This window comes from Rhamphochromis sp. 'chilingali' (genome assembly GCF_963969265.1).
Source record: "Rhamphochromis sp. 'chilingali' genome assembly, chromosome: 10".
Classification (NCBI taxonomy): Eukaryota; Metazoa; Chordata; class Actinopteri; order Cichliformes; family Cichlidae; genus Rhamphochromis; species Rhamphochromis sp. 'chilingali'.
Window position 1 is genome coordinate 27,212,476 of NC_137937.1, and position 19,174 is coordinate 27,231,649.

General features: G+C 42.4%; 1 protein-coding gene across 3 annotated transcripts in view; it reads left to right on the forward strand.

Moving 5' to 3' along the window:
- sema6a (sema domain, transmembrane domain (TM), and cytoplasmic domain, (semaphorin) 6A) overlaps positions 1-19,174 on the forward strand; it is a 105,100-nt gene that overhangs the window by 72,268 nt on the left and 13,658 nt on the right. For 2 of the 3 annotated variants that reach the window (XM_080893896.1, XM_080893895.1), the window contains exons 11-18: positions 259-390; positions 2,488-2,643; positions 5,130-5,303; positions 7,321-7,461; positions 7,585-7,662; positions 12,966-13,024; positions 13,944-13,964; positions 17,449-17,628. In XM_080893896.1, coding sequence (XP_080750022.1) covers positions 259-390; positions 2,488-2,643; positions 5,130-5,303; positions 7,321-7,461; positions 7,585-7,662; positions 12,966-13,024; positions 13,944-13,964; positions 17,449-17,628 — 941 coding nt within the window. The remainder of the gene's footprint in view (positions 1-258; positions 391-2,487; positions 2,644-5,129; positions 5,304-7,320; positions 7,462-7,584; positions 7,663-12,965; positions 13,025-13,943; positions 13,965-17,448; positions 17,629-19,174) is intronic. The other variant, XM_080893897.1, reaches the window with a different exon arrangement.

Here is a 19,174-nt window from a genome sequence, read left to right on the forward strand (position 1 = left end):
AGGGAAGTGAGGATAAACAACGCACCTCTTTTTTTTTTTTTTAATCTGGCAGAACCTTCACAACACTCAAAACTTGACTGTATCACCCAGTGTAAACAGGCAACAGCTAAAATAAGCCATCCTCAAGGGATTTAACCCTTCTGAGAAGGGATTGTAAATCCATTTTTCTGTCTCCTGGTGATAGCAAGGTGTTTCTTTGATATGCTCAGTCAAGAGGATTGTTTATTTAGTTGTGTGTGCTTGTGTGTGCCGTCGCAGTATTCCAGGTTCGGCAGTGTGTGCCTATGACATGGCGGAGGTGGCCAACACGTTCACAGGGCGTTTCAAAGAACAGAAATCACCAGACTCCACCTGGACACCTTTTCCTGAAGAGAAGGTTCCCAAGCCAAGGTACAGCAGCAGTTAATTAACCAGCGAGCACACTTGCATACACGCAGGCACGCACAGGATTTAAGGCAGCACACACACCAGTCACAGAGTGTTTTTCTTCCTGTGTTTCTCCTCATTCCTGGCTGTCTCACACGTGCACGCACAGACAAGATATGTAACTATGCAGTCAATTCCTAACACTTGTTATACCACAATGGGATAATAATCACTTATTCTTAACTCATGTTGCCTCATATTTAGTGCATCGCTAATTTCGTCAGAAAACGCTCATGTGTCAAATTGTGTCACACGCAGCACGCACCTACTCATGTAGAGACCACCTTTTTTCACAGTTGCACTCATATCCCATTACCTCACCTTACCGCTGCCACCCACGCCTCACACGCAGCTAATTTAGCTTCAATAAACGAAGCATGACATCATTTTACAGATGGCTGGCTAATTCCACAAATGTACCAACCTGATCAATCTCCCATCTATTGCAAACTAATTAGTGCACTAACAGGATGCTGTCCTTTCCTCCAGAAAAGAGAGAGAGAGAGATTTGCAACAAAGATCTGGGCCGTGATAAATGTGTGTGTGTGTGTGTGTGTGTGTGTGTGTGTGTGTGTGTCCCATATGGCTGAGGACACAGTTCCTCACCATCAGAGAGCCCGTACTGTATTTTGTGCATTAGTCTCCATGCATTGTGTGAATGTGCGTATCTGTGTGAGTTCACGCACTTACCTCAATTAGCATGTAATTACTTGTTTATGTTCAACAAGGTCAGACGCTTCAAAGAGCAGGTACAGCCACCATTGTTTTTGTAGTAACTGATGTGATTGATTTCATTTCCATCCCTTGGTTCTTTCAGACCTTTTATCACTGAGCAAACAGACGGAGAGTTGTAACAAAGCCACCTAGGTCTGGCTCCGCAGCAGACTGTTACTCCATGTGTTAGACACTCATACTGAATCATTTACAGATTTTCGTATTTAAGAGATTTCTGCTTTCGTTCTGCTGCCCATATGCGCCCGGACGTAAATGCAGTAACAGAAATGTTAGAATTCTAGCACAAACTATTATTCTCTTCTTTTACAGTGAAGCAGTAATACTTGTGAGAATAGCTTAACATTAGAATCAGCTGACATGTTTTCTATGGTGTTCCCTAAAGTCCTGTAAGTTGATGTTTATATCTGGTGTGTTCAAGTTATTATCTTGCGCACCCGAGATAATTTGCTATAAACGACTTCAGATGCACACAGCCGCCATATAATACAGAAAATTCTGCTAATCATGTTCAGCCCACAAGGTAATTTGTTGTAAATTCACATGCGTGTCTAATGGCTTTAGATGCACACAGCTGCCATATAATGGAGATAACTTGTCTAATCAAATTTTTGTTTTGCACCAGAATGCCATACAGTGAAGTTTTTGCATGTAAACGTGGGGATTTCATTAGCACGAATGAATTTCTATTTCATACAAATCAGCAAAGGTTTCACTGCATCATTCTGTCAATAAAATTCTAATTAAATAAATTAAAAATAACATGTGCATATATACATAGTAAGGTTTGTATATTTTTATAACAGACTATAGGGTTTGGTCTTTTCATGTCACACATTTAGTGGCCAGATGGCTAATATTTCTGGGATCTGTTGTGGATTATATGCTATGGCAGGGTATCAAAGACCAAGCAGTAAAGGGTTTTAAAGGCTCTCAGAGGTGAGATGGCTGCAAAGGGGATATGCTATCAAAAGAAGCTTCTCTTTTACAAGAAGCTCACCAACTCCCCGTAAAAGGATCAGATAGATACAATGCTTCAGTGCTTTAGCCTGAAGCCACAGAAAAGGAGACATCTTGCGCCCTCCTATGTGACCAAAAGCCTCTTGGAATGAGAGTTTAGTCATTTAAAGCAGCACTTTCATTGATTTTAAGAAAGTAGAACTTTCTTTCCTCCGTTGAAGCTCTTACCATGAAAAATGGCTCATTCCTACTGCGGTCAAAGTGGTGGTTTTTCATTTGTGCTTTTTTCCATATTCTATTCACTATTTTTTTCCCTCTGCCATTATCGCTCCTATTCATTACCTTGCTCTTCCGCCACTCCATTTGTAGGCCTGGCAACTGTGCTGGTACTCCACCGATGGAGAGGTATAAGGTATCCAATGAGTTCCCCGATGACACACTCAACTTCATCAAGATGCATCCTCTGATGGACGAGGCCGTACCCTCCATTGCTAACAGGCCCTGGTTTCTCAAGACCATGGTTCGGTAAGTATCGCACACTCCAGAGGCCATCATCATCATCAAGGCTACAAGCCTCTTCAGCCCAGGACAATAATTACATGAAGTGCTGCTGTGAGAATCAGGCTCATTAAAAGAAAGCCTGAAGGTACTCCAGCCACTGACCTATTTTCATTGTAGTAGAGGAAACACCTATCTATACTAGCTTTCTCTCTGAGTGACAGCGTGGTGATGTCATGAAGACAACGCAAACAGTTTGAATCCTTAGTGATGCTTATCTTCATGCTGAAACGTGTCATTTACACGAGAACAATGAGTTCAGCTCTTTGTCAGTTGTTTAAAATCCTCTTGGGAGATTTCACAGGGAAAAAACAAAAGAAACCAGATTTTTTTTTTTTTGTTCAGTGGTGACTTTTCCTTTGAGTTTCTGTAGTTGAGCCCATTTCTCAAAAGCCAGTGCACTGTGGCTGATGCCGTTTGATCATAAAGGTCTGTCTGGCTTTTACTTGCACTACACACAGACATTTCAGCCTCTGGGGGGAATGCGACAGCACACCGCCATCCCATCGGCAGGGCAAAAGTAGCTGACAGAGCATTTGGTAAAAAGTAAAAGATCTAGTTTTTCATTTGGACTTGGATATGGATTACAGCTGCTCAAGATTTAAAGTTGGGCTTGCCAGATCCTTGACAGGCCTCAGTGGTGGTAGTATCACTTTAAAGATAGCTACATAAAGAATTCTTCATACGTTTTACAAGTTATTTGCATCATATCACATCTTGCTGCTCCTTTGCCGAGGTCTGACCTACATACTGCAGTGGCTTAGTCAGAATATGAACAGCTTTCATCAAGGTTATCCCTACAACTCTGTGTTCATTAGTGTGCTTTATCACAAGAATACATTATGAGTGACACGCTTTTTTTTCTTTATCTTTACATAATCAGCAATCAGACGATTTGATTTGATTTGAAATGTCATCACAGCGAGCACAGCGAGCTTGTAGGGAAGTCAGAGGCGGTTCTTGAAAGTATTATGTAGGCCCAAAAAGCAGCATGAAAGCATATGCGGTGGAAGAGGAGTGAGGCTTCTTATGATATCTGTCAGGGTTTCAATGTGGAATACTGTTCTTCAGCTGAAGTCAATTGGAAATGAAATCGGTAATAGGATTTGATCCTTGTTACACCCCAGAGGGGACACCTCAATACACAGAAAGAAGTTCAAATTTGAAAAATCTTTTCCATCTTGAGACCGCTTGAGACTTGCTGTGCAGTGGCACAGACCTCAGCTGTCTGGGCACAATGAATCACCAAGACGGGTGAGACAGTGAAGAATCCCCTTCTTGTGATTTTTATTATCATGAGTAGGAAAGACAGTGAACGTCTTATTCTTTGAGATTGTATTATTTAACTGGGATCAGCCTAATTGAAATGGTTATTGGAGCATCTGTTATGAATGAATAGATCAAAATCAAATTAAATCTTCAGACCGGTAGTAATGTTGACTAGATAAAGCTGGAGGCACAGAGCATTTCAAAGGATATACTGTATAAAGAAAACAAAAACAGTGAATGGGATAAGAGGATGTGGCTTTGTTTATTATTTTTTTAATGGGCTCATGGTGTAAAACTGTACTCGAGTAGGGTTAAGTTTAGTCTCATTACCCCCAAATAAATATGATCTGATGACAAACTTTTTCACCTAGACAGTATCTAGTAAACATTAACGAGGACAAAACAAACTTCCAAGATTTCTGAATACACTCTCATCTTTAGATCACATATACTTCAATTAAAAATAATTGGTGATTATTGGTGTTCACATAGGCAGCATGCCTTTGTGATTACTTAAACAGTATCTTAGTTAGATATTTGCATCAGTCGGTAAGAGTAAGCAGCCTCAGGAGGTATTTCTAAAACCCGTTCACCCACAAGGATAACAGGGCGCCGGTCCAGATCTCACTGACTGGCAGGTGTCTAATTTTCCAACCTTAAAGTGTTTGGTATGCTTCTGAGTTTTATGCACATCCAACTGGTGCTAAGCCAAACTGTGCGATCAGCAGCTGTCAATTAGAAATTGAAAGTAGAGCTTGTTATCTTTTGCTTGAGCAACTTCTTTGCAGTGTTTTTACTTGAGGAACCACCTGACAGGCCCTATGGCAATCTGATTGTGAGCTTGTAATCAAATGACAATCAGTTAGTGAGATTAATGCGCGCCCCCTGCTGTTCTTTAGTCTATTTTAGACCTCTGACATGCGTGGTGGAAGGTACGTTAATTGATTGGCTGATTAGGTAATTATTATCTGGAAAATGACATCCTCCTGTTTTTTTTATTCTATTTTGTTCTTTGGCTAACTTTTTCCAGTGGCCCAGATGTGGAAGAAAAAGTTGAAAACAGTTGCATTAGGTCCCTGCTGTTGGTGTTGCTTTTCTAGTGAGCAAACATTTTCCTCTGCTTGCAGGCTAACAGACTAATTAATTGACTGATTGGTTATTTTTACCTGCTGCTCCTTTTTCAGGTATCGTCTGACGCGCATTGTGGTGGACAATGAGGCAGGGCCGTATAAAAACCACACAGTAGTATTTCTGGGGTCTGAGAAAGGCATCATCCTCAAATTCTTGGCCAAGATGAACAACGGCTTCCTCAACGAGAGCCTGTTTCTTGAGGAGCTCAGTGTCTACAACCCTGACAAGTATGTAAAACCGAGCATACGTGTATATGCAATGGACAGAAATAGAGAAACACATGGATACAGTTGCTATAAACACAGAAAGTACAGTTATTGCATGCGTGTGTGCTCTGTAGAGAGTGAATGTGTTTAATTTTGCTTGTTTCCACCATCTATCGGCTCAGCCAACCCACCAACCCACCAGCTCCATCACTACCAGTCTGTTCCCCTGACCCAAGCTATGTTGCGAAGCCAGCCAACCAGATGGCTACTCTATCATTTAAAAGAGTTTTATCAGGTTACACTCTGCCCAGCCACAGCTACTAAATTAAAGACATAGACCCTAAGGCTCTGGATAACGTAGCACTGTGGTTCGCAACCACAGCAGAGCTAAAACCTTGGCTGATTAAAGGAAGCACACGCATAGAAACTCACACTGAGGTCTGTGTGTGTCTCAGAGCCAGCCTGGGATCTCTCGCTAATACATTACACATCTGTTGGTGCATGTATGGATGTAAGTCTGTTTGTGTGTGTGTCTGAGTGTGTGTGTTCATGAACTTGGTACAGAGGGTCGAGCTGGGTATTGTTGTACATCTGAAGTAAAAGTTAATAAGGAAAAATCAGCCACAGTTTCACTCTGCCAAAACAAATATTTGGTTGAGAGGTAATGGATGGAAGCATAAACACAGGAGGGAGAGAGAAGAGTGGTAAAGACCAGAGGGAAGAGATGGGAAGACTAGAGGCTTGTGTTAGGAAGCAGAGAAGAATACGGGAAGGAGACGGAAGGCTTGATGGGAGGGCTTTCAAGGCTCCTACTGTTGATTATCCAACATGCTGCGACCATGTGATGGGCCATATGTCCGGGATGCAGGGCAGGCCCTTGCTTCTACTTCTTCACTTCTACTTGCTGTGTCTCCTTTTGCCTTCTCCCAGTATCGCGTCCCTTTGTTTCCCTTCTCTCCTGTTCTGTGTCTCTCTGGCTGGGACCGAGCATTCGTGGGCTGATGGCCATCTGGCTTTAGCCGCATACGGCGTGTGACTTTGCCTGCCTGCTTCCCTGCCTGGCCGGCCGGATCAGTGTAGGCCTGATTGCTGTGCATTACCCGGTGTAGATGAACTGTAAGCCCCAATTTAGAGCGTTAATACAGGACCAAAGCTCTGCGAAGGAAAGATTAAATCCCAGGAGTTGGATGGTAGAATAGACAGAGGAACAGAGGGAGCGAGAGAGAAGGGATAGAGTGATGCTTGACACGCCCCAGAGGGATTACAGTGCACTCCTATGGGGCTGTTGAGACAAAGAAGACTAGCTGAGATAGAGGAATGTTGGAGTTGGGGGGCTTTGAGTTAGTGTTAGAGGATTCTCCAGTTAAGTGCAGTGTTATTGCTGACTGCTCACAGTGCCCATCTGTCTGTTTATCTGTTGTATCTGTATCACCCTTTTCTTTATCTCTCTTTATCTCCCGCTCTGTTTGTGACCTCATGTTCCCAAGTCCAGCATTATCTCTGTCCTCCCTGACCTCACAGTTTGTCTCTCTGCCACATCCTAATCTTCCCCTTTCTTTCATTAAATAAGCTAAATCTCATTTTACGATGCCCAACTTTTCTCTACTCTGTCTTTAAACTACCATATAGTTAAGGGCGATATACCCTAGATCAGCTTTGCTAATGTTCCTCATTTATCTTATGCTGGCCCTTTAGTTCATTCCATGAAATGAAACAAAGAGTTTTAGCTGCTCTGAGTCTGCTCCTTAAACCAACTTTTTCTGCTTGCCTACCCCTTGCAAACAGGAGAGTTAAAGAGCAGGTAATTTCTTGCGATCACAGTCAGAACTGTGCTTGATAAGACCTGATTACAGATATCCACTCTCTTTGGCACCATGTGGATCCAAGACCCAATGAAACTGTGAAATTTATTTGAAATTGTGCCTGTATTTTTTGAGCATTTGAGCACCATTTTAACAGCATCTACTGAAAAGCACAATAAATCAGCTGAAAAAGAAAATACAAAGTAATCAGTTTTTGTCTTCTTTTCCTCCTCTAGGTGCAGCATAGATGGAGTAGAAGATAAGCGCATCGTAGGTATACAGATAGACAGCAAGAGTCACGCTCTGTGGGTCGCCTTCACCTCCTGTGTGGTTAAAGTGCCGCTCTCTCGGTGTGAAAGGCACGGGCGGTGCAAGAAGTAAGTTTGCTACTCTATTAAATCATCATTCCTACTCAAGTGGTTGAGCTATGTGCATTCCTTCTGAAAGAAGAAAACAGTATGTGCAGAATGGGCCTAATGGTGTGTGCAATTCTTCTCCAGGTCCTGTATAGCCTCCAGAGACCCATATTGTGGTTGGGTCCCAGAAGGAGCCTGCAGACAGGTGGTTGGCAACACTAAGTAAGTAATAAAGACAATCGAAGTCAAAGGAGCTGCATGCTTTGGGTATTTGGCTTAGAGCTGGGCGATAGAACGATAACGATATGTATCGCGATATAACTTTTACTCGATAGAGAAATTAAGCTATCGCGATAGACCTCGCAGCTCTTGTCCTCTTAAAAAAAAAAAAAAAAAAAAAAGTCAGCCGATCCAAATTCAGTAGCGCAGAGCCGAACCAATCACAGCCGCAGCGTCACGTCGCGTGACTTGTTACGTACAGCACAAGTGCCAAGCCGCACGTGTGTTTGTTTGGGAAGCAGCCAGCGGGTAATGGAGCTAGCGCATAATGGAGGAAATGAGTGTGCCGACTAGAAAAATCAACCGAGCGTGACCGAAGAGAAAACAGATGATGGTTCCAACGCCGGAGAGATTTTCGAACGGAAGAGCCATAGAAGTTCCGTAGTGTGAAGGTATTTCGGCTATTTCAAGTCTGACAAAAACAGAGTAGCGTGCACTGTAAATTGTGCCGAAAGCAAGTCTGGAAATACAATAAACTGGTGCATGCGTCACACTGTGCGCCACGTTATTGTTTCGGTGAAATGAATTTCTACAATACTGTTAATTCTACTCTCTGCAGTGTTTAAATGCTTACATATACACACAGTTACTGTCCCTCCACACATACGACTCTGTTCTGCTTCTATGCCCCAGCTTTGTTTACTTTTTCCCACCGAGGCTTCTAGACTTCTGATTGGCCAACATTTCTGCACGGTTAGGAATCTAGCGCCACCTGCTGCTTTGGCATGTTCATAGCAGCGTTTTCCTTCATTTCTGCTTTTATGTGTGGACGGGATTATTTTTTAAAACGTAAACGGAAAATCTCCGTTTTCAAAAATACCCGTGTGGACGTAGCCTCAGTCTCTGACTGGAAGCGCTAATTCGTCATTCGGCTTTTGTCAGACTAAAGTAACTGTTAAAACTGTTTGAAAAGCTAAGCTATACAACAAGGAGAGATTGAGAATTTCCTTTTAGTTCTCAGTTTATTTGATATTGACAAAAGTTAGTCAGTTTTGTCTGTTCTTCTGTAAAACAAACTAAGATTTATTTTTAGAATTAATACTTTGTTTCTAAGTGGAATTGACAATTTAGTCTGTTTCATTTGTTCTCTTTTGAAACTTAAACGCTTTAGCGGCTGCCTTTTGTGTAGTTTGCAATATTTGCCTTTATTTATCTGAAAAAGTCTCATGTTCCTTAAGTACATCTACCCTGTTGAACTTATTATGGGAAATAAATATTTAAATCAAAACAAGCTGCTGATTATTTCACATTTTACTTGTGAGCAACGGCACATTTAAATCTTACAAATATAGTTATTTGGCTTATATCGTGATAGATATCGTTATCGCCTGAAATGAAAAAAACATATCGTGATATGAAAAAATCTCATATCGCCCAGCTCTAATTTTGGCTCCATGAAAATGTATTAAATTGCATTCAATAACTTAGTTGTATACGTTAGTAAGCTGGTTAATATGCTCTGTGGAAATTTAGCACTTTTTTGTTAGCTTTCTGCTGCTCTTCCTTTACCTCCAACTGGAGTTGAGGCTCATGGGTATTGTAGTATTTAGATGCACGTACTATGCCCACAACATCATCTCATAATACATTTATCTCTAACAGTGTATTTTTTCATTTAAACTGTTACTGTGGACTGCTTTGGAATTGGCTGAATCGAACTAGTAAAACAGCATTTCGCCTTTTTGTCATACCTGGTGCCAGTCCCTCTCCCTGCTTGTCATATCTGTGATCTTTCTAATTTTATGGTTTGTAACTGCAATTTCCTTCAGCTGAAGGGGCTATTGGAAGGATGAATGGAAGGAAAGTGTTGTTTGCAGCGGGCTCGGGGTTTGGTACGCAGCCCTCGGGAAAGCTGGATGGTCGCAGTAACTATAATTTGTGGCTGTAGTCATGACACAGAACCACTTTATGCTTTCTGAACAAACAGCATATGGAGTTTTGTGGTGGGAAAAAACATTTTGCAGATGAAGTCATAACAAAAGGCGCGGTGCTCCACTGGCTATTTGACGATGAATGAATTTGATCCCCCTGCTGCAAAATGATTGGTCTGGCATGCCAATACACCAAAGGCACACGTTCCCGCTTGCACACACAAAACTTAGGGGAAAAACCCCCACACACTCACACACGCAAGCACACTGCCCATCCTATTATTACTCTGCAAAGCCAAAGCAGTGGACTGTTCTGATTGAGTTAGGAGGGCAGATGACCTCGCTCCTTTACTGTACAATATTTTTAAGTGAGAGAGGGACGGGATTAGATCTGATAGGAACTGCAGGTCTGTGGTGAGCCATTCAAAACATTTGCCAGGCTGGACAGAAGGATGGATAAAATAAGGGAGGGGAGAGTCGGTGACATTTTGTTGTTTGCTTACACAAATGGATCCCTGCAGAGAAGACAATTTCATTCTGCTTTTCTTACTTTCCGTTCTCCTCATTAAAATTAAAAAACAAAACCCTGCTTTCTTGACTGCCTACCTAATCAGCTACGCGTTACTTGCGTATATCCATCCATGTCTGTGTTTCTATTTTTACCCGTCTTTCTTTTTCTATCTTTCCTCTGACATATTCTTTCTCTCTTGTAACCCTCCCCTCCTTTCTTCTTCCATCTGGCCCTGATGCTAGTGTGCCAGCTTTCCCATGTGAAGTTATGCCTCTTATACCCGCTGCCTATAAACAGCTTGCACTCTGGTTTCCTGCAATATGGCCCCTAGTTGCCCAGTGTTCATACATTTAATTGCATATGATCCTGGATGGTACTAATTTTGTAAACAAAAAACCCAGTTATGTTGTTATGAGCATCGACCATTGTCTAAAACACTGCAGTGAGTTTTCTCTGGATTAAACTGAGTGAATGTGCTCTTGTGAGCCCCCTGATCCTTTGTAAATCAAAGCCATGAATCAAAATGAATGGGTGACTTTGAGGGAACATTATGCTTACTCTCTTTACACTGTACACCCAGTATATGAAATCCCTGGCCGCCCATTCACTTCTGATATGAATAATTAATGCTATTATGCCTGACCTGCATTTTCGGCAAGCAGTTCTCTGTGCAACCACATATCTCACATAATAATCACGCCCGATGCAAGGTAATATAAAACGGAGGGCTTGGCTGCCTCCAGTTATGTACAATGTTGCTTGAATCTGATTTAAATATGCATTATGTAGTTTCGGTGGGATCTTAACCCCAAGCTGAACCATCTGTAATGTCACACTTGAACAGACTGCACTTCTGTTGCTATAATGCAGCCGCCATGGGACGTGAACCCGTTAACTAAAGGTTCGCACTTTGGTTCATTCACTTTTATATGTGCCAAGAAAAGCCCAGACACTGCATCTGTATTGCATGTCTGCTCATTACTAATTCGCCCTCCTTGGTGCTATTATAAGTCTGAATTGGAAACCATGATGCACCTGTGTTTTGCAGGCCAAATAATATTTTGTGATAGGGTGGGACGAGGTAATGATGTTGTTGAGGAAAATCCAGCAGATTCCTAGAGTGCCTGGACTGTATTTGTGCTTAGACAGGTTCAAATGTGCAACTCTGCATCCGCTTTGTGATTATGACTGTGGATGATAAGCAAATCTGATAAGCTGATTAACTGTACCCCCAGATATGAAGAGAGGATACTGCTATTGTGTAGTGGTTGTTGTTGTTGTTCTGCTTGAAACTGAAGGGGGAAATTAGCAATCAAATCTGTAAAATTAACCCTCTCCTTTCAAATTAAGGGTCTGTTAAACTGGGGGGAAAAAAAAAAGAATAGTAAATTAATTTGTGACTATATTTCAAAACATATGATCTGAGTATCAAATAACAGGGCTCCAACTGTCCGTTCTTCCTAAATGTGCTGCTTTTTTCACATATTTTCGACTCGGATCAGGCCACAAAGGTTGGCTGATGCTGTTTTAGAAAATAATTCTTTATTCTGTAATTGCGACCAGCGGAGGGTGAAGAAGGTGGGAGGCGGGTGGACAAGCAGGAGGAGGTGGAGCAGCAGCAGAGGATGGGTGGGGAGTGGGGGTAGGCTAAGGAGGACTGTGAAGAGCTGTCATGCGTGATCGTGATCCTGCTTGACGGTTGGTCCGCTCTGTTTCACAGATCTTCTTACTGTCTGCTCGGTGGTCTTTCGGGGAGAAAACAGGTCTTGGTGCAGATTGCATCAGAAAATCACATCTCTAAACTCTCTCCCTCTGTGTCATATGATGGCCCTCAAGCACGGTTACCCCTCACTGCTCTGGTCTTGGCCCATGTGATTGTAACTACACACTCATCTCCTCTAAAGCGAGTTGAGTCACACACTGCATTCTGTAATAGAAGACAAGACTGTGCAAAGTGAAGTTCTGGTGAAAGCAGTAAATTGGGAAATACACCCTTATGCTTTCTTTCTAAGAGTACGGTGAGATTAAAACTTCTGTCGCAGCTATATGATGATTATGTATGTATGTATGTATATATATGTATATATTGTACTATTCTTAGTTAGCGTATTGTCTGTCTTGTCTTAATGTTGGTTTAAAATGGAGCACTGTAACAAAAAATAATTTCCCCCAGGGATCAATAAAGTATTCTGATTCTGATTCTGATTATGAAGCTGGAGCAAGCTTATCTTAACCGGAAGTGCTGTTTCCAAAATAGCATGCTTTCACGTTAATAATAAAGCTCACTTTATATTTCAAATATATTCCATATCAATTGATATTAAGTCTTTCATCAAACAACATATATGCTGGTAATGACTGAGCAATAGGCTATTTCTCCATGTTTTTCCACATATGTTATTGCACTAAGTTGGGTTAGCTAGCTTCACATTCACCTTCTAGATGAAGAAATCAGTCACATCTAGCTCCCAGCAAGGAAGCAATTAGGGATACAAATTGTTGAACAGTTTTTTTTAAGCTTTAGAGCATGAGATAATAGTTTTCATTGCAATCGCATAAAAGAAAATCTGTTTTTATCAACACTACTGGCAATACGTCTTGTGCCAGCTATGGATTTACTAACCTGCTTGCATTCTTCATAGCCACTGATTTTAGGTCTCCGGGGCACCTGCTAGGTGTTCTTTGATTCTGATCCAGCAAAGGGCTTTCTGCAGCTCACACTGTGTGTTAGCATAGAATATGCTGCGATTGGTGGTGTTTTTTGTAGTTGCTTTCCTATAGCTTTGTTACTTTGTTAGGTGTGGCGAGCCTGCATGGCCTGGCCTGTTTTCCACTGCTGACCATGATGTCTCTGTTCCCTGCAGATCAGCCTTTGAGCAGGACGTGGAGCATGGCAACACAGATGGCCTGGGTGACTGCCAAAGTAAGCAGGCCCTCTTCACTCTTATCTTTCCTCCTTCACTCTGTACCCCCACCAGCACCACCAACACAACCACCCCCACCACCATTCCTCTCTTCTTTGTTAACTCCATCTCCCTCTTCTCTCGGCTCTCCGTGTGCTTCTTTGCTGCCGTTACCTTTTTCCCATCCGCCTGTTCCACCCTCACAATCCTCTCTTTCACCCACTTCCATCCATCTGTCCTTTCGGCCCTCAGCCTCCTCTGTTGTTTTCCCGCTGCTTTTTGGTCCCCCCGGTCAATAGAGCGCTGTGTCCTATTGCCGAAAGACTGAGGTTCCTTCTTGCAAATCACTTCGAAAACACAACACAAACATTCAGAGAAACACAGGGAAGGGATTTCGCTTGTGAGCAGTCACAGGGTTCATTTTGAAACACAAAACAAGAAGGGGCTCTCAACCGAGTCAGGCCAAAAAGTCTCGAAAAGGCCTCTTTTACTCTACAACAGTGAATGGCGCATATACAGAGACAGTATTTCTTATCTTTTCATGTCCAAAATAACAGCTTGGTTTCTCCAACGGGAAACCTTGTTGATATTCTAGTGAGCAGCTCAGTTTGTGAAAGAAACTTCAAAACAATTTGATATTAAATCATTCATTTTGGTTCATCTCATCTCAATTTCAACTGTTTACTGAGAGTAAATAAAGGCTATGCATTTTCCCTCTGGTTTCATTAGTATGTTTAGTCAAGGGAACCCATAGTGTTGGACTTTCATTAGCTTTAGAAGCTATATAGATCACCACTGATTAAGGCTGGGAGAATATCGAGCAGCCAGTCGATTTTAAATTACTTTAAAAGTCATGGCTTTTGATCATGTTAAAGCATAAGCTCCCTTTACTGCAAGCAATAACAGGTTTCTCCCTCGTTTCTTTTCTTTTTCTTCCAGATACATTTGTGGCCCTGAATGGTAAGTACCCAACATGTCCTGCACAGGCAATCCAATAAAAGACAGGAGCTGCATTTCATCTCCTTTTAGTCTTTAACTTCAGCCACACCTTTTCGTCTAGTCAGTCAATCATCCCCTCTCAAGGAAATGAAAACTCCTCCCACATGTATAAAGAAGGGTTATTAATGACTCAAGGTTTTAACTGAATTGATTTCACTCCTTCTTTTTGATAGACGTCCCTTCCAGTTACGAAGGTAATGAAACATTAAAGTACACTCGGTCACTTTCATTGCTCATATTATTTCTCCCCGTGCTCCTCGCAGTGTTTAGAATAAAGGTCGCAGTGATAGAAATCAGAATTAAAGGTCTTTAATGCTGATTGTGATTCTATTAGTTCTCTTTTCCCCCTCCTTGTTCCCAGTGCCCAATCGCCTTATCCCCATGTGCAACAGCATCGATTATCCCTGACCTTTGCTTTGCTAATTGGATAGATCTAGTTGTTAGTGGTTAAAGGCCTTGGTGGTAAAGAAATACTTCAGCATGCACATTAAACAGGATATGTGCTGACAGAGAGAGAGAGAGCGAGAAATAAAACCAGCCTGTTTCGAGTCTGGAAATATGTTCCCGCTAACTGCACAGACTCTTTGCACAGTTTGAGATGCTTAATTCAAAAGGGCTAATGTAAACATGCACAGACATACATGCACACTGTTCTACGGCTGGCTTCCTTTCCTAGCAGATATGTTTACTCTCTTAATCCCACAACACAATATTACGATTACACTTCACTGCCGCCGATTGATACCATTTTCCTCACCGAAGTCTCTTTTAAGGAATGATAAACAGATGTGATTAGCCTGCAGTAAAGTCCCTTTTATCCATATCACCCACACCTACGCGCACATCCACCTTATTTTTATCTAATCGGAGGAGGCATTAGTTTTGTTTTTAGTGAATCTCTTTCTCTCTCACACACATACCTCGCAGCTGCCAGATCAAAACAGCCAGATCCATACAGAATGACAAGAATAGATATTTTGAAGCCGTACCAGAAAGCCCAGCACTTTCTCTCGCTAACCCTCCTGTGGCTGTACCCCCACTGTGAATCTCCCTCCTTTTGGAAATCCAGGGTCATGGAAAAAGCATCTGTGTTGGTGTACACCCCTGTAGCGCTGAATATGCTCCCACAGGCTGGGCTGTGTGTTTTCAGGCACACACTTAAACACACCTAGTTTACAACACCCTCCCCCCAAACAAAGTCCCAGCCCTTCCATCTATCTGTCAGTGGTTGATATGGATTTGAAGATAAATAAATGCCCTTTCTCTATTCTCCTCTCTCCTACTCCAGACTAGACTTCCTTGCCTCTCTTTTAATCTGTAGAGAGAGAGATGTGCATCCGTCGGCAGTTTAGGCCCCTTTTTTTCTCCCCTGATCCGTGGAGGAGCTCTGAGGCTCCGAGCTCTCTCTATGTGTGTCATCTGCCTAAATTGCACTTCCCCTGGCGGTGGGGGAATGAATTATAAAATAGGCCTGTCACACTAATCTCTCAGCCTTGGGCCAATAGTTAAATAAATCATTTTAATGATTGCCACGCCACACAGAAGAGGAGGAGGCTCTGGGTGGTGTTGTGTAGGTGCCTGTTGTGCGTACTCTACCAGCAGCATCAACCTTAGCCTTTTGAAATGCCTCCCCACCTTCAAACACACGCCTAAACACATATTGAAAAGGAACACACATGCGCATGCACACACACACGCACATTGCTGTCACCTCCTTCACGCAGATAGCGTGTCAAAATGGTAACTGGGGGCTGAGCTCCACAAGAGGCTGTTGATAAAAGTGTTGTCACTCTGCATCTAGGGATGATCAAAAAACAAAAAACGCGCGGCTCATTACATTAAACACAATGTATAGCTTCTTCAGAATTGTGTAGGGTAGCTTAACTGTAAGCATGTGGGATGATAATGTGATTAGCATGGTTCAAAAATAAACTCTTCAGCAAAGCTTATGTACAGATTTTGCCTATGAAACAAAATGAGAAAACTTAAGACTGACAGAGACAGGCAAGCACAGACTGTATGAGTTATATGCAAAGCTGGACACAGAAGAGGGGGGTATGATCCATCCTCCACAAACGAAAGAGTACTGTGTTGCAGTAGCACTGCATTTATTTCCTCTGAGATACAGCTGGTGTATTTTGTTCAGTGTTAATGGGTACATTTACATGGAGCCTGATATTCTGCTTATAATCAGTTTAAAAGCCCAAATAGAATAAAAGTGCTCCACAAAAATCACCTCAGTTAAAATAAACGGTGGGATTCAATGAGTTTCCGAGGGGTATAAGAAGCATCTGATCAGTAGGAAAACTGTACCAGGTAAACAGTTTATCAGATACTTTCAGGCTGCATTTTATTCTGAGCGTGCCCTCTGTGTTGACTCAGATGCACGGGGACATACGCAACATTGGTTTCCAAAGATGGCAGCTTTCCAAGCCAAACTTCTCGTCTGCAGATGGTTTGGTTTTAATACAAACTCAAAGATAATTAAAGAATTAAGAGCAATGCAAAAACAGCAGCTTCTCCACCGCGCAGAGGATAGACATGTGTTTGTTTCAGAAACTGATAAAACACCTGCCAAAGAGTTTGACATTTTTATGCATGCCACACTTTTTCAGTTAAGTGTATGTAAACACTATGTCATAACGATATTATATCCTATCTAAGCAGTGAAGACAAGATGAAAATAATTTGCATTCTGTGCAGTTACTTAACGTATTGTCTGAAAAAACCCTAATTATTAAATTGCATGTTTTTCTTTTGCACACTATTACATTCAGTAACTAAAAGCAGTGAATCTTAACGGTCTGGAACTAGAGCTGCAAAATATTTAGGATTTTGGCTTGAAAATGATTTAAAAAATGGTTGCAGAATGAATATTAATTTTCTTTCGGCTTCTGTTTAATACAGACTGCAATTTTGAGTTGGAGAAGACATCGGTGCACATCGAAATGAATTAAACATTGCTGCAGAAATGATTGGAAAGCCAGATTTAAAGTTAGCTTGAGAAAAGGAGCAGGATGAACATGAGCAGAGTTAGAACGACTTTAGCTGGAGAAAAGTTACAGGCAGACTTCTTGACAGGAGCGATGGAAAAGAAATTTTGTCTCTTGTCCTTCATATCAAAGGCAGGCACCCTACGGTGATTGTAGAGAAATACAATTGTACTCTTTTCAACTGTGACGGGCCCAACAGTGTCAGTCAGAACAGGAGGTGGGAGAATGATAAAGATATAGAGACTCTGAGAATGACAGACGAATAGAAACACACACACATTCACTAATGAGTTGCCTAGGGTCACACTTTGTTGCCTTACACAGCCCAGCAAGTGTGTGTTAGTGTGTGTGTGTGTGTGTGTGTGTGTGTAAGCACCCCTGCTGTGCTTTCATGCACTGAATCTGTTCCCTGACTGCCACGAGAGTCAGTTAACCTGTGTTGTGTCCGGCAGGCCACCATCACCACCGTCACCACCACACCCTCTCCCTTCCCACCTCGGCCCTGCCTGAGGCTGCGGATGGCCCCCTGGGCCGGGGCCGCATGGTGGAGCGGAAGGACCCCCCCATGAGTTCAGACAAAGGGGAGGACCCCTACATGGCCGTACCCTCTCAGACTCAGCCAGAAGCCAATGGTAAGCCTTGGAACGTCACAATAGCAGTCAGTTTGGTCCATTGTCACCTGTGGCAAGGGAGAGGGAAGGGAGGGATAAAGGGGAAGGGAAGGGTTTGCGTAATTGAGATTTACGGCCGCCTAGCTGCTTCCAGCTGACGAAGTGTAGAGATGGCGGATCGCTTTCTCTCTAGGGGACAAATCGCTTCACACTGTGCACATAAACCCCCCACTGAAACATATGCGCACACATTTACATTTGTAGGTACATGCACATAGACATTCGGTGGTCATAAGGTAGCATATAGGCTATGTACACACCAACCTTCATGCACACACCACTCTGTAGGATGGATTTATTGTCCGTGGATTGTAATGCCCCACAGGAGATGTAATATCCAGACCATTACACTCTGAAAAGGAAGATGGCGATGTATTTATTTCCTCGGGAAGATGGCCCAGTCCCCAGCTCTGTCATGCTTTGCGACACGGTGACATGACATTGAACGCCCTTTTCTCCTGTGTTAACAACCTGCCTAATGCTGTACCGCCTCAAGGACGGCTCACTGGATAAATGAGTCAGAGTGAAAAGGGAGGAAGGGGAGGAGACGAGAGGGACAACCCACATCGTAGATGGAAAGAAAAAAAGGTCACTGCGGTGCTGCCAATCCAGCCTGCTCTTTACTGTCACAGACAAAGCTTAGAAGCCATTACAGCAACATGCAACATGTTTCTGCTAGTTTGTGCGGTCCATGCTAACACAGGCATTACCCCGAAACATTAATTGAAATGACATTAATATTTTCATTCTGACTGTGGCCTGAAAGATGCAGTAGCATACTCTCTACAAACATACTAAATGTAAAGAAAGACAGAAAGATCAGCTAACGAGCTGAGTCTAAAATGTCTCCTTACTGAAGTCAGTGTTTAAAAAAAACATGCATGCCTCTTTCAGTTACCCAGGGCATAAATGCAGTTTCAACCTAAGAAAGAACATACAGAATACTTTCTCATTCACAGGCTTGGAAGAGACTTTGAAGATGCTGAAGTGTTGACAAGTGAGATTGACAGGTTGATTTTACCTGCGCTGAATAAATACATTTCAAAAGAGTTTAAAAATACATGACGGTATGACTCAAATGCAGTGTCTTCACAAGAGAACCATAAACTGGGGCTAGCTAAAGTCACTAGTGCACATTTTAAATGTCTCTTGTCTATGGAATAAAGTGAGGAGGCACAGCAGTGATTGAAGCACGTCAGCTGGAAGCAGTTAAGCACCACTTGGTAGATCCAAGCACAATGGTGGCAGAGACTTCAGACAGCATGCCTACAACCAGCATCACAACATGCTGTCGCTCCCCTTGTTGCCTTTGCCTGAGCAGGTGTAACCCGACGAGGAATGGCAAGAAATGCTGAGAATCAAACGTAACGAGAGCCAAAGCTGTCTTACGGTAATAGCTTTTTCCAAGAATAACATTCTGATTTCGGGAGATTTGTGGGTAACTCCGTGCTCAGGTAACTGCAAGACGACTTCATATTTCAATACAATGCTTCCTGCTGTTGTTGTT